The 15,422-nt window shown below is 43.7% G+C and overlaps 1 protein-coding gene across 13 annotated transcripts in view; it reads right to left on the bottom strand.

Annotated features, from left to right (window-relative positions):
* RBFOX1 (RNA binding fox-1 homolog 1) overlaps positions 1-15,422 on the bottom strand; it is a 362,962-nt gene that overhangs the window by 337,052 nt on the left and 10,488 nt on the right. For 6 of the 13 annotated variants that reach the window (XR_009535051.1, XR_009535052.1, XM_060122295.1 and 3 more), the window contains exon 1: positions 12,797-13,046. The exons of 1 other annotated variant lie outside the window; for it this stretch is intronic. Coding sequence is in view for 8 of the 12 variants with exons in the window: in XM_060122295.1 (XP_059978278.1) it covers positions 12,797-12,883 (87 nt within the window). In the remaining 4 variants the exon portion in view is untranslated. Of the gene's footprint in view, positions 1-12,437; positions 12,533-12,796; positions 13,047-15,422 lie in introns of those variants that run through there. 6 more of the 13 variants (XR_009535050.1, XM_060122304.1, XM_060122297.1 and 3 more) reach the window with 3 other exon arrangements.

Genomic DNA, 15,422 nt, shown 5'->3' with positions numbered 1-15,422 from the left:
TCCTCGCCCTCTGTCACCACCCCACCTCCCGTTTTGATCTTCTCCCGGAGGAACAAGCCTTCCACGGGGAATGAGACCTCTTGACAGAGGGCTGCCAGGCAGCAGGAGGAGAGCTGATGAGAAATGACAGCAGCACAAAACTGCGTTAGCCTTCTGCTCAGAATAGGTTGTACGGGGCACAGACGAGGCAGGTCCCCCACAGAGGACGGGGAGACACCACCAGAGTCACACATAATGGCAGGGTCCTGGCCAGCAGAGCTCGGAAACCCCAGATCTGCCATATCCCAGCACTGGGAGCTGGGGCAGGTATTTAACTTGGCTGAGCCTCAGTTTCTGTCTTTCCAAGATGGTTTGGAGTGGTAGTAAAAATATTCTAGCAGAAATATTGTAAGGAAGAGTAACCAATGGAGTGAAGAGCAGCTGTAGCAATAGCAGAAATAATAATGACATAATTATTATCATGTAATTATATAATAAGATAATTATAATAATATAATAATATAATTATTATGTAGTATTATACATTATATAACTATATATTATAGGATATATATTATATATAACAATGTATAACACTATATATTAATATATAATGTGATAAGTTTTATAATATGTTATATATAGCTATTATATAATGATACATAATATTGCATATGCTTTTGATATATTTCATTTATGTATTATTATATAATCAGTAATATGTCACTATACAATTATATTAAATAGTATAATTTAAAATCATTATGTCATTATGTGATAATTATATGTAATATGTATTTTATATATGTATTATTATGTCTAATGCATATTATCACACAGACACAATATGCAATACATAGTGATAATTATGTAACCTTTATTTTATTATTATGTCTGTCCTGAACCCTTACTATATACCAAGTACCATTACAGTACCTTACAAGTATTAACTCATGTGATCCTCAAAGGCAACTCTGGCTTTGTCCCCATCCAATACAGGGAGATGCTAAACCATGGATTTAGGTGCTTTTAATGTGTCCATTTTATAGATGAGAAAACCACAGTACAGAGTGGTTTAGGAACTTCCCCAAGGAGGCAAAGCTGAGATTCTAACTCAGCAGTCTGGCTGAGAGCTCACACTCTTAGCTCATATATAACACATACATATATATTTATATATGTGTGTGTGTGTGTGTGTGTGTGTGTGTATATATATGTATATATATATCAAAACTCAATATTGTCTCTCTTACAAAGTTTGGTTGTGGTGATGTTGCAGTGCACTTGGAAATAAACTTGCTGATACATGTATTGAGCACTTTCCATGTGCCAGGCAGTTGCCTATGGACTTTATATGCTTTGATTCCTTTCGCTACCGTCCAGTGAGGTGACTGCCACCCAGAGAGGGCAAGAACCATGCCCAAGGTCACACAGGTAGTAAGTAGTGCCCAAGGTCACACAGGTGAAGGAAGGAGATGAACCAGGGAGTCTGCCACAAAGCCCACATCCCTACACCATCCTGTTCGACTGCTTTTTCCTCTCTAAACCACAATGCTTCAACTAGATACTGTAGGTGAAATGCCTTACACATGGCCTAGTACATAGTAAATGCCTGAAAACAAGCAGCTGCTGTTGCTCTTACTGTAACTAAATGCGAAAAGCCCAGTAGGCATTTTCTTCCAGGAAAATGACGGAAGTATGAATTTATGACGCCGTCTGTTCAGAGGACAGATTTGTCGCCCCTTTTAAACCCCGACATAGCCCCTGCACGGTCAGTCCACACCAGTTCCTGAATCCAGCTGCTCATCGGAAACCCGGGATTACCAGTGAGGCATGCAGTTCACTGGGCTCTGCTCCCTGCCTTCTGATATAGATGATCTGAGGTTCAGAGTGGACACCTGCATTGTTAATGAACTTGCCCAGGCTCTGACCAGTAGCAGGACAGGCGAACACCCAGGTTTGCAGGAAGTCCTCCAAGCAACTCAGAGCCGTGTTTTTCCCCAAAGGCTTCTCCCACAAGCTGCCCCGTGCCAGTCGGCTGTCCTGTGCTCACACTTCCTCCCTGCCACTGGGCACTGACAGATGGGAGCTATTCTTAATATTTAACATTTATTAAGCGCCCACAGCATGCCAGGAGCTGCATGGAACAGGGGTGTGGGTGGTCCCAAACAGTCTGTCCCCAGAAGGCTGTGGCCACATAGAGGAGAGAGGACAGTCCTCTCTTTTCCCCTTCAAAGCTCCCCCTCCCTCTCCTCTCACCCAGCCCCAGTCCCAGTCCCAGGTGTCCTGCCAGAGCAAGTGGACAAAAATTTGGGCCAGGATTCAACATGACTGAGACCCGTACACCCTCCTGCATGTGTGTCTAGTAGCCCCATCTCCCCAGGCTATGGACTTAGAAAGTCAGAGGGGATGTAGGTTTCATGCCACCCAAGGCCCTGGGCTCAAACCCCAGGGTGGTATATCCCTGACTGCACCCTACTCTATTCAGCTGCACCAAAAACGTGTGTCCCTGGTTAACCGGAATCTCCATGGGGAGCAGAAGCAGGGAGCTGCATACGTGCCCACCCACCTCCAAATGGAGAGCATCTTCATATGAAAAAGAAACTGCAGCAACCAGGATATGATGAGAAAACCATGACAACAGCGATGTTGGCCAACCGCTATGGAGTTCCTACAATGAGCAGGTGCTGCTCTGGCTGCTTCACATCATCACATCAAATCCTCTGGGCTCCCTTTCAAAGGGGGTGTGATAATTCCTGCTGTCAAGTTGAGACAGTGGGAGCTCAGAGACGCCAAGCCTGCATGACACGGGGGCCCAGGGGCTGCTCAGGTGGAGCCCTTGGCATTATGTCATCGCAGCTGGACTGCAGAGGCCCTGGGGATAGTCACTTTGGAGGTCTTTTATTCCTCACATTGACTTTGGGAGGCAGAGCACATGGGATGTTACTCCCATTTTATAGGTGAGAAAGTGGAGGCTCCGAGAGGTCACGCAACTTTCCCAAAGTCCCCAAGAGAAGGTCATGGCCAGACTCAGCTTTCCCTATTCTAAATCCCATGCTCTCAATTCTCTGGTCTAAATCCTTAACTGTGCTGCCTCGTGAAATGAGAAGAAATAGCTCTTTGGAGAGTAGTTTGTGAGAACACTGTGGAATGCACAAGCTGGCTGCCTCTGTCACCAAATCTTTCCCACGTCTGGGAGCCAATGCGGATTAGAGAGTGGAAGGAAAGGTAACAGCTGAGGGAGGCCGCCTTCACCCACGGCAGCGGTGCGCCGGACTCCACTGTGTTACTCTGAGCCAGACGCAAGGTAGGACGGGGCAGAGCTGGCCGCTGCTTCAGACACAGGTTTCTTGCCATCATTCTTGCAGCCAAAAATACAAACAAACAAAAAACACTATTTGTCCCCTGGAACATACCAGAAGCCCTGTCATTTGGGAAAGACAGAGAACTTGACTATAGAACATTATCTTCCTGGGACTGTAGAGAAACCCATCTTGACTGTCTGAGCCACTGAAAGTGGTAAAGATCTCGTATTGGGTGGGGTGAGCGGGGCTGAGAGTCTATAGAGTTATACCTTCAAGCAGTTGTGTTTCACTTCTGACTCCACAATTGACATTGTGGCCATCGAAGCTACCTCTGAGGACGGAGACTGGGTCCTAGTCATCTCAATGTCTCCAGAGCTTAGACGACATCCCAGCATGGAACCCATGATCCACAAATCATCACTGCCATGAATGAATGGATGAAAGAATTTCATGGTGCCTCTGCCTCCTGCTTTTATAAGCCTGAAGAGGGACTTCCCTGGTGGCGCAGTGGTTAAGAAGCCACCTGCCAGTGCAGGGGACACAGGTTCGAGCCCTGGTCCAGGAAGATCCCACATGCTGCGGGGCAACTAAGCCCGTGTGCCACAACTACTGAGCCTGCGCTCTAGAGCCCGCGAGCCACAACTACTGAGCCCGTGAGCCTAAAGCCTGTGTTCCGCAACAACAGAAGCCGCCGCAGTGAGAAGCTCGTGTACCACAACCAAGAGTAGCCCCCGCTCGCCATAACTAGAGAAAGCCCGCGCACAGCAACGAAGCCCCAATGCAGCCAAAAAAAATAAAATTAAAATAAATAAATAAATATGTTGACTGGCATCAGAAAAAAAGCCTGAAGAACTCAAGCTAGAAATTGGGCTTTGCAATTTATCCCAATAAATTAGGAATTTGGGAGTGACATATACACGCGACTACATATAAAATAAATAAACAAGCACCAACTGTATAGCACAGGGAACTATACTCAGTATTTCGTAATAACCTATATGGGAAAAGAATTTCAGAAAGTATATATATATATTATATATAATATATATATATACACACATATGTTTAACTGAGTCACTTTGCTGCATACCTGAAACTTAAACAACATTGTAAATCAACTATACTTCAATAAAATAAATATATAAATGATTTTTAAAAATTTTTTTAAAAAAAGAAAGAAATTGGGATTTTGCAGACAACTATGGTCCCAGTTGCCCAGAGGAAAAGACCCACAGAATACTGAGTTCATTGCTCTGGACAGCATTTAGGGTTCAGCAGTTAATCAAGTGGATGAGCTGGCGGCTTGTACGCTGGTGGGATGCATGTGTGATGGGTCTATCTTTAGACGAGAGAGAAACATAAATAGGGGTGAGATCTCCATCCTAAGTCAGCTGGGGAAAGCACTTACCCAAAACAACCTTTAAAAGACAGGGAGGGGGCTCTGCTTCACCATCAAGAGCTCAGATCGCCGAACACCAAAGCAGCAAAGCAGAGTGTGAAATCTGCAAGTCTCTCCAGCCCCGCTTGCCCCATGCCAACGTATTATAAAAAGCATACTTGCTGATATAGCATGCCTTTAAAATGATCAGAATGACAGATGGCTGCGGCAGGAACACATCCTTTTTATAGGACTGCTATTAATCAGAAGAGATTGACAGCGTCCCTTTAATCTTTTAATTAAAAAAAAAAAGTGCATCTCTGTACAACTGAAGGGGGCAAGTTGCTGGCATTTCCGAGTGCTTTGAGACACTCGGAACAATGTGGAAGGTCCACATTATTTCAAACTTAATAACTGGAGGGCTTTAGTTTCCCTTTATTTATAGATTTATTGATGTAGGTCTTGCTAATATAAATAGAAGGTATGGGGTGGCATGATGTGAGAAACCCCATCTTGCCTCAGTTATGGTGTTACCGGTTCTCCCTGTCAGGCTGTCTTTACTCCCCTAGATTGTGGCGTTCTCACCTGTTAAAGAGTGGGGACATCCCAAGCATACTCTGGTGGGAGACATTCCTGTAATTACTTTAGGTGGGAAGATACTGCTTAAAATTGCCATATCTGCCTTTGATTCATCTGATCAGGAATGAAGAAGCAAGATGCACTAGATGATAGTCAATGCCTGGTGAATACACAATCACTGGCAAAAAAGCAATCGGATAAGTAACATTAGAAACTCACCAATTTCTTCCCTGGGGAGGGTATGTGCAAGGTCTTGGGGAGAAAAACCACATTTGGATGTTTGTAATAGCTTCGATTATTGAGATAATTGTCATAGCTCTCAAGTAGTTGCGAACTTGTTTTTTTGCCTGTTTAGCACCGTAACCGGATAACAGGACTCTGACTATTCTTTTACCCACAGGCAGCCCATACAGCTCAGCTGGGCCTGACCCCACCCTCCAGCTTGACTCAAGGCAGTCAAGATGATTGACTTGGGGATGGGTGTGGCCTACAAGATAAGCCAAGCAGACTGCTACTGGAATTTTTGCAGTTGGCCAAGAGGCTTGCTAAGATGTGTTGGGGTGTAAGCCTGGAGTTTCTGGGGACCATCTTTGCCACCAGTTGGACATGGTGTGTTTGTGAACAAAGATCAAGTAGAGATAACCACTATGGAGTCATGGGGAGACATGACTTGGGGTTGTTGGAGCCTCTGAATGCAACTGTGCCTAAAATTGGACATTTTCTTTTTCTCCTCTAAACCAATATGAATTAGATTTTTGTCACTTGAAGATAAAAGAGGTCTTCTGGTATATATATATATATATATATATATATATATATATATATATATATATATATATATATATATACCAGACCTTTCCCATATATTAGGATATAGGCTTCAAGTTGACAAGGATCTTGTATGTTTTTATTCTGCCTCATCACCTACTCCTAGTTCACAGCCGGGCACACAGTAGGTGCTCAATAAATAATTGCTGAATGAAGAGATGAATCACATGTAAAGCTCACAACCACTCTGCAAGACAGGTATTCTTGTTTTCGTTTTGTAGCTGAGAAAACAGCCTTGGAAAGGTTAATTGACAAGCCCAAGGCCACACGCTTAGTAAATGCCAGAGCCAATATATCAACCCGGACCTGTTTGACTCCAAATTCTCTTTACCACCTCCCTGACTCTTTAATTTAGTCTGCTGTTGACACGGCCTCTTTGGCAGTACAGAAAAGTCACTTAGTGACTAAGATGGAGCAGCCGCAAAGTAAATGACACCACCAGCACTCATATCAGGCGTGCATTCTGATTTCTTTCCCCATCAGCAGATATTCCAAACATGTAGATAACATTGCAGGACAACAATACCAAGATTGAAAATGGCTCCACTAGCCACAGAGCAAAACAAGTTTATTTCTTTCAAGTTTACCCCAAAGACCTGCATGTTCCCTACACATTTCTCCACCTTTCTGTAGGGACGATTACTCTTGGTCCATTGTTAAAACCAGCAGTTTGATAATTCTTTTTTTGTTTTTTGCGGTACGCGGGCCTCTCACTGTTGTGGCCTCTCCCGTTGCGGAGCACAGGCTCCGGACCCGCAGGCTCAGCGGCCGTGGCCCACGGGCCCAGTCGCTCCGCGGCATGTGGGATCTTCCTGGACCGGGGCACGAACCCGTGTCCCCTGCATCGGCAGGCGGACCCTCAACCACTGCGCCACCAGGGAAGCCCCAGTTTGATAATTCTTGGTGACACTACATATGTGTATGCAGATCTCATTAAATACACTGCCAGATTCAACGATGCTGATTTCTGTTTCAAAAACCAGAGTGCAAGGTTTGCCTATACCATTGCTATCCACGTCAGCGAGGCATTAATCAGCATTTCTCTGCTACCATCTAGTTCTGTAGGGTATAAGTTGGAAAAGACAGCCTTCAGAGAGCTTACTGTCTCAGAGAGAAGGACGGCAAACAACGATCAGGACTCAAATCCAGGGAATTCGACATTCAACTGCTGGATTCACAGAAGGGTATTACAGGGCCCATTCCTATGTGGACACACAGAGATTCAGGGCTTAGGAGTTCCATTTCTGAGATTCCTCCCAGGTCCTTTGGAGCCATGTCTTTTGACTGTTGAGACCTATGTTTAAATAATGACAAACCCCACAGTGCCAACGAGCTGGCGAAGAGACCACAGCTCTATCTTGATGTGTCAGGCCAACGTCGCTAGTTCATCCAAGCTCTCTGCTCTACTAGGAAGGGCTTTCTCCTCTGCTTGCCCGGTGAATGTCTGCTGATGCTCTACAGCCCGACTCAAATGCCACCTTTCCCCTTTGAACCACCCTCTTCACTGCTCCAAGAGGCATCCACCTACTCCCTCCCCTGTGTTTTCATGTGCACTCCCATGGATACACCTCAACAGTGGATCAGTGGTTGAGAGGGAAGGCTCCAGCCCACCAGACCTGGTCTACATCTCAGCTCTGTCACAGACAATCCCTGTGACCTTGGGCAAGTTACCTTTCTCTAAATGTCAGTTTCAGGTCCTCCATATGCAGAAAGGGTATCATAATACATAACTGTGATTTCTTAACGGAGACCCTTGGGGTTACCTCTATCTTGAAATACAGATTTTGGGGGATTTCCTTTTCCAGAAAGGGATTTCATCAGACACAGATTATGTAACATTCTCAGCAGGGTCTGGGACAACACTCTGAAATCAAACACGTAAATATTCCCATAGCAAAATATATGAATATTCACAGTAAGTCGGATAAAGAAAGTCTATAAATAGCCACACATCATTTCAGGTCAAGTTTTCTTCCAAAATGCATTTTGGTGCCAAACTCTTCCCCCAAAACCTGATTTTCAGAGCTTTTTGGAATTTACAATTACAGGTAAGGGTTGGTAGAACAACAGTACCCAACTTTAGGGTTACAGTAGCCCCCGTTAGCTGCGGTTTTGCTTTCCCAGGTTTACCTAAGGTCAACCACAGCCTGAAAATATTAAATGGAAAATTCCAGAAGTAAACAATTCATACGTTTTAAATTGTGTGCCGTTCTGAGTGGTGCTGTGCCATCCTGTCCTGTCCTGTCCCAACCTGTCCCATCCTGTCCTGTCCAGGATGTGGATCATCCCTTTGTCCAGCGGATCCCACCCGTTAGTCGCTTAGTAACCGTCTCGGTTATCAGATCATCTATCGTGTTATCATGGTGCTCCTGTGCAACTGACCCTTATTTTACTTAATAATTGTCCCAAAGTACAAGAGTTAGTGATGCTGGCAGTTCAGATGGACAAAGAAAAGCCGTCAAGTGCTTCCTTTAAATGAAAAGGTGAAAATTCACGACTTAATAAGGAAAGAAACAAAATTGTATGCTGAGATCGCTAAGATCTAGGGTAAGAACAAATCTTCTCCATGACATTTCAAAGAAAGAAAGAGAAATGTGTGTAGTTTTGCTGTCTCCCCTCAAAATGCAAAAGTTACGGCCACAGTGCGTGAGGAGGGATTAGTTAAGATGGAAGAGGTATATTGGGGAGGGCATATTCACATAACTTTTATTGTACTACATTGTTATAATAGTTCTATTTTATTATTAGTTATTGTTAGTCTCTTACTGTGCCTAATTTATAAATTATACTTTATCATAGGTATATGTGTGTATAGGAAAAAACACAATATATCTAGGGTCCAGTACTATCCACCATCTCAGGCATCCACTGGGGTCTTGGGCCATATCCCCCTCAGATAAGGGGGGACTACGGTACTGTTAGAATAAATTGAGATAATATATCTAAGTACTTAACACAGTGCCTGGCACATAGCGAGTACTCAATAATTATCACCTATCATGCTTTCCTGCTGTTTTTACTGTAGTATTAGATTTACAGTAGTATTACTGTAGTATTAGTTTATCTCCTGCTCTCTTTCACTGGGCTGTGAACCCACCGGTCAGTAGCTGTAACTGCCACTTTTGTTTTCCAGGGGCTTAGAACAGTGCCCGATATGGAATATGTGGGCAGCGACTGAATAACTAAATTAACAAATGCATGGTGAGGTGGACGTGGCTGTGTTTACACTGCCCTCCATCGAGGAAAACAGTCTCCTGACCTGATCTGTAATACACGGATGAGATGAGAATGATTTGTCCCGGTGTGGAGAATGATCTAGCCATGATGGTCAAAGGGCATATCTGTCGGACAAATATCTAGAGTGAGGGGCTCAAGGCTGAACTTGAACCCAGAGCCAAGGGCTCATTAGACCCAAACACCAGCCAGACTAATCAGTTACAAAGCTCTTGTTTGGATGATATCGTCTGACACGGGGTGGGCATGGTCCACGGCTGGGGTAAGTCCTCTTGGGAGCTCCCTGGACTCAAGATTGACTGACAATCAACTTGTCAAATCTCCTTTGTCTTCCGGTCAGATAACTCATTGGTCATTCAAGGTTTTGTTGGAAATTGAGAAGCAGTAAAGAGGCTCAACGGGAAGACACATTGGTTCTTCTTATCCAGAGATACCAAGATTAAGGTCTACAGCAAAGGTAAAGGAGCAGTGTTTATACACTGCACTTGGCAATACTGCTCTTTTCCTCTTCTGCTTCTCACTCCCCATGAAACTGCCCAAACTGTTTCAGCTCAATCCTCCACAGTCACTCTGGAATTCTTTACGTGGCTAGAAGGAAAAACTACCCGCCTTGCTATCTATTCAACAAGTTCAGACATCAAAAGATGGGTTCAGGAGATTCAATATGGTAAAGATTCTAGTTTTCCTATGGGATGGCAGGTGAGGTCAGTGGTCACTATTGAATCTACTCTTGGGACAAAAAACCCTATTGAGTAATGTCCCCAAAATTATTATGAAACATCTTCACTCACTGCCTTTGCAGGATAAGGTGATGCTCTCCTAAAAGCCTCTTATGATGTCTGATCAATTATTTTTTTGTTCCTTTGCACTGAGCAGACGAAAACAGGGCAATAAAAAAGTGGCACTTGAAAGGATTATGAAAAGGAAGTTCTTATGCCATAGAATCACTGGCTCTTCGGGTTGGAAAGACCTTGAGAGGAATCTTAAATTCTGATACAGTAACCCTGCTAAGTGGCCCCTACAGCTGTTTGCATATCTCCAGTCACAGGGAACTTACTACCGAGGATGGAGTACACACTCTATTTTGGATCCTTTGACTGTCTGGTTGATCACATTATGAAGGTGTGGGTGCCACCTTAATTGCCTCTAGGAAAGCCCTTGCATCTCAAAGAGCTGGGAAGAAACGCACAAAATCAACAAATTGGTCAGCAAGCTGATATAGTCTGCAAGCATGCAGGGCAGCTGGCATCAGAAGCATCAGCTGAAAGGTGTGTGTGTGTGTGTGTGTGTGTGTGTGTGTGTGTGTGTGTGTGTGTGTGTGTGTGTGTGTGTGTGTGTGTGTGTGTGTGTGTGTGTGTGTGTGTGTGTGTGTGTGTGTGTGTGTGTGTGTGTGAGAGAGAGAGAGAGAGAGAGAGAGAGAGAGAGAGAGAGAGAGAGAGAGAGAGAGAGAGAGAGAGAGAGAGAGAGAGAGAGAGTTTTGAGTTGCCTTTGAGTTGCCTTTCCTCTGCTTGGAAATGTTGCTGCAATGGAGTGTTTGAGTTTCCAGTTGATGCCACTGGATAAATAACACAGGCTGTCTCAGAACACCGGAAATAAGGCCAGTTTCTCCCTGCCCAGAGCATTTCAGTGTGATCCATGGTGGGTGGGAGAGGAAGAAGACGAACGATGTCACAGCAGCTGGGCTAAGGATCCCCGCTGCACTGCTTTCCTGACTTAAGGGCAACTAGTTAGCAGAGTGTCACCTGGGAAAACAAAGTATGATCCAGCGAAGATTTGCAAGTAAAATCACTTGTTCCTTCCCCAAATAACTGGACATGTTTCTCAAACACTCTGCAAAGGAGGAAGAAATTGGGCCCCCAACTTCTCTGCTCGCCCGGGTGTCTTCTCATCTATCACTGGGGTAATACGTCCAGAGTGGCATTTTGTAATGACGGCAACATTCCAGCGAATCGATAGTTATTTAATTCCCAACAAGCTCTCGAGTCCATTAAGCCTGATTACATTCACCCATTTCAGTGGGTGCCGTTATTTTTCCTACACCGGCACTTAATCTATAACAGGAACTTATGAGAACTTTCTAAAGCAATTTCAGCATCAATCAGCATAGAGTGAAGGGCACGATTTGCCTGTAATTATTTATCAGACAGGGTGGCAGAGCGTCTGACAAAACTCCAATGGCTAAACTTCACCCCAAATTTCCAGCGGAAGCAAAGGCCTTCCAGATTGCCACTGAGTTCTACTTCAGACCTCGGGTGGGCCACACTGGCCCTGCTTATGCCCGGAAAGATGGAATAATTTCCATGTTGTTAAGGACCATTCTCCAAGCAGTCTGTTATTTCTCACAATAATATAGGAGCCTCCAAAATCAGTAAGGACCATAAATCTGGGATGGTAGAAGGTTTTGCTTGATTACTTGGAATCACTCCTGAATGGCTCAAATCACCAAGGTTCTTACAGTTTATAAGAGGTAACAACAGCATTCAGCATAGGAGAAAAGGGTTTGACCAGAGCCCTCGCCAGAAATTTTAATTAATGAGCTAGGGTGTTGCAGAATTTTAAACTATTGTGGAGGCAGAAGCACAAGGCTGAAGGGAAAAGGACATCCTAACTACGTGCAGTTTTCCTTTCCTGTAGAAACGAGATACAGAATTTATTACAAAGAGATTGTTGTTCTCAAACAAACAACAAACAAACCACAGTGGAAATCACCCGGGTTTCCTATGATGTTCAGGCTCTGTCACTAGTTAGCCTTCCACAGAGAAATTCAGACACACATCCAGAAGCCAACCCTTGCTTAAGAAGTCACGCTTACGATGCGGAAAAATAAAAGGCCCCAAATATCTTATTTGATGATTCTCCTGACACAAAATTAATAGCCGTAAGAGTAATACCAACACACATTTCAATCCTTCACTTTCAACTGGTAAGGAATTCCTAGGATAATCTCTGAACTTCATAATTAACCATCAGTAGAGTGTTCCTTTTTGCCTCCATGCCACCACTCTACCCAGGTTAGGGGGTGGGGTGGGGGGAGCCTCTATGAAAATAGACAATCCACGGGAAGGGGAAGCTAAGGATTAATGCATATTTCACGCTCCTTCTATTTCCTGGGTGAAAGCGCTTAACCAACTCACCTCATGATCAGGTACTCTGCCTCATGATCTGCTCTGGGAGACTGAGTCCCTCAGAAAGCTGGGAGGGAGAGCAAATCCTTTGCCCCGTGGTCAACCTCCCGAAGCAAAGGCATGAATGTTAAACAGCAGCCGGATCAATACAAGCAAATATAGCTCAACTACACCATTTATTCAGCCATGAGAGATGTCAATAGCCAGATTAGGGTGATCCATCTTTTTGATTTCCTACTGTCTTCCCACTGACTACACGAGAGCTTTTTCCTGTATTAAAAGTGTTTGCTTTCTCAACCATAAAAATTCCAATTATTACTCTGAGTGCTCTGGAGTTAAGTTGCTTGCTGGCAGTGGCCTTGAATTACCTGGATCAGTCCGGGGAAGTAGGGGGCTGCTGGAACAATCATAGGCACGCCATAGGGATGCAGGAGGACTCCTTGAGAAGGCAACATGCTTTACGGGAAGGTAGGATTCCCTCAGAAGCTCAACGCATCAATGGAGAGAGTTAGGGGAAAATCTATAGACCCAACTTCTTCGGAACCACAAAGCTGAGAGCCAGATCGCTCCTGTCAGGAGCCGAGCGCTCATCAATGCGCAGAGGCGAGAGAAAGAAAATCCGGCATCAGCAACTCTTAATGTGAAAGTTTTCCTCCCAGACGACGGAGAGACACAGCAGCTGCAGGGCTGAAGCTACCAAAATGGAAGGTTCTATTTTGGGAACGGCTTGCCTAACATGACTAACCAAATACTCTTCATTAATTTAGTTCTCAGAGAGAGTGAGAGAGACTAAGAGACTGGGAGAGAGCTGGTCAAGCTGGGAGATTTGGGCTCTTCCTAATGAATTTGGGCAAAAGGCAAGGGACGGAGTCTGCGTGGGATGTCTAGAGAGGAAAACTGAGAAATGTAAATTGATATGATTATCAGTTGCCACTTAAAACCTAAGTAGGGGAATGTGGGCAGCCTCTGGTACTGATCACAAAGAAATGAAGAAGATACTTAGTCGAGTTTGTTATCCTCTGTCTCTCTCTCTCTGGTTTTAGTTTTAAAGGGCGATTTGTGCAAATAATAATACCACCAGCGAATATCTTCAGTGTGTGCTATGCACGCAGGATGAGCTAAATTATTTACATATGTTTTGTAATTTCATTCTCACAACTCTCCCAAGTAGGTACTATTATCAGTTCCTGGTCCACACGGGAAATGAGGTTCACACTAGTTGAACTGCTTGCTCACAGCCCTACACGTGTGAGAGGCAGTGTCAGGCTACAAACACAATTCCTAATCAGCCACGATATCCATTACAGTAGTATTTCGTTCTGTAACAGATCTTCATATGCCTTAAAAAAATTTTTTTAAACATTTTTTGTCTTTGAGCTTTCAATTGTTATATTTTAATATGCAATCTATTAATAAGAGATGATTCCCTGCTCCCTGAGTTTAAAGGCATAGCAAATGAACGCCAAAACTGCAGATGAAAAACACATTCTAGTATTTGAAATCTTTCTGATGTTTGAAAATATCCAAGTGATTGGGATACATTACACGGAAATAGATAAACTTCGATGGGATTGCATGAATTGGAATTATACTGACTTGTGTGTCCTACTTAATAGCTGTGTGTTCTTGAACAAGTTACTCAGCATCTCTGAACCTTAGTTTCTCCGCTTGGAAAATTGAGATAATAATAGATCCTCATAGGGTTGTGTGACAAGTAAAGTATTTGGCATCCTATCATGATGTGTACAATACAAGATGTGTACAGTATTTGCCATTCTTATCCTGTGTTTCCTGTTCTTCTACTAATACCTGGTATAGACACATCTTTGACTTCAGATTGAAGGCGCAGAAAGCATTCAAATTGGCACTCTTCTAATCTGCATACCAGGAAAGAACGTGGGCGTGTTGAGAGTTTCCCAATTTCGAGAGCACAGAGTGAGCCCACTCAGCTTATGCTCAAGGCCCAGGGATCATCGAAAATCACCTTCAAACCGGACACCTGCTTACCACATTCCACCTTGAACTTGAAATAGGACACGAGATATGGATTTTGTCGAAACTTGGAGAGCTTCAGACACCGCAAAACATATTCAACTATCGGCTTTTTCTAAATCCAAATGTCAATTCCTCCACTTTTAGATCACCAAGGTGTTTTTACACGACACTAATTTTAGTTGCTTGATTTAGCTGCATAATTACATTTCTAGATAACGACAGTGGACAGCATTTGGCAGAGAATTCAATTATTTAAGGCTGAATTTGGGCCATCTTGACAAGGTTTCTGTGTAATTGATTCTCCTGTATCAAAGGGGCCACCTTGTTACAATTCAGAAAGCTCCAGGAACAGCTGCGAGTTGACCCCTCTTACTTAACAGCCTGATATTTCTAATTTTAGCTTTTGACTCTGACTTTCAACACTGCGCTTCTGAGAAGTTACCAGTGAGGACAGTGGCCTTGCCATGAGACAGCTTCCTGGGAGGGGAGAGCTCTTCCTGACTTTGGTAAGGGGTGGGTCAGATTGTACTATGTCTCTGGTGTTATAAAGTAGAAAGACCACTGGACCAGGAGTCGGAACTTAATTCAGTCATGAAGGCCAGAAACGTACACATTTAGACTTTGTTTCCTGAACCTCGTATAGGAGTGACAATACCCACTTACCCTTCACAGAGAGGGCTCCGATAAGCAAAAGTGTGGGAGTGTTTTGGAAACTGTAGAGTTACATAAATACAAAAGATTATTCTGTGTATTACTCTATGTGTTTTTTTTTAAAGAACCTGATGATACATTTCAGAAACATATTATAGGTAGTTCTTGGAGATATCGTGGTTGGATGCCAAACCCCTGTGATAAACAGAATATCACAGTAAAGCAAGTCATACATTTTTGCTTTCCCAGGGCATATAAAAGTTATGTTTACGCTATACTGTAGTCTATTAAGTGTGCAACAGCCTTGTGTCTAAAATAGTATATAACTTAGTTTAAAAACATTTTATT

This window comes from Lagenorhynchus albirostris, chromosome 15 (genome assembly GCF_949774975.1).
Source record: "Lagenorhynchus albirostris chromosome 15, mLagAlb1.1, whole genome shotgun sequence".
Taxonomy (NCBI): domain Eukaryota; kingdom Metazoa; phylum Chordata; class Mammalia; order Artiodactyla; family Delphinidae; genus Lagenorhynchus; species Lagenorhynchus albirostris.
Note: the sequence above shows the minus strand (reverse complement) of the source record. Positions and strands in the feature narration are given on the sequence as shown.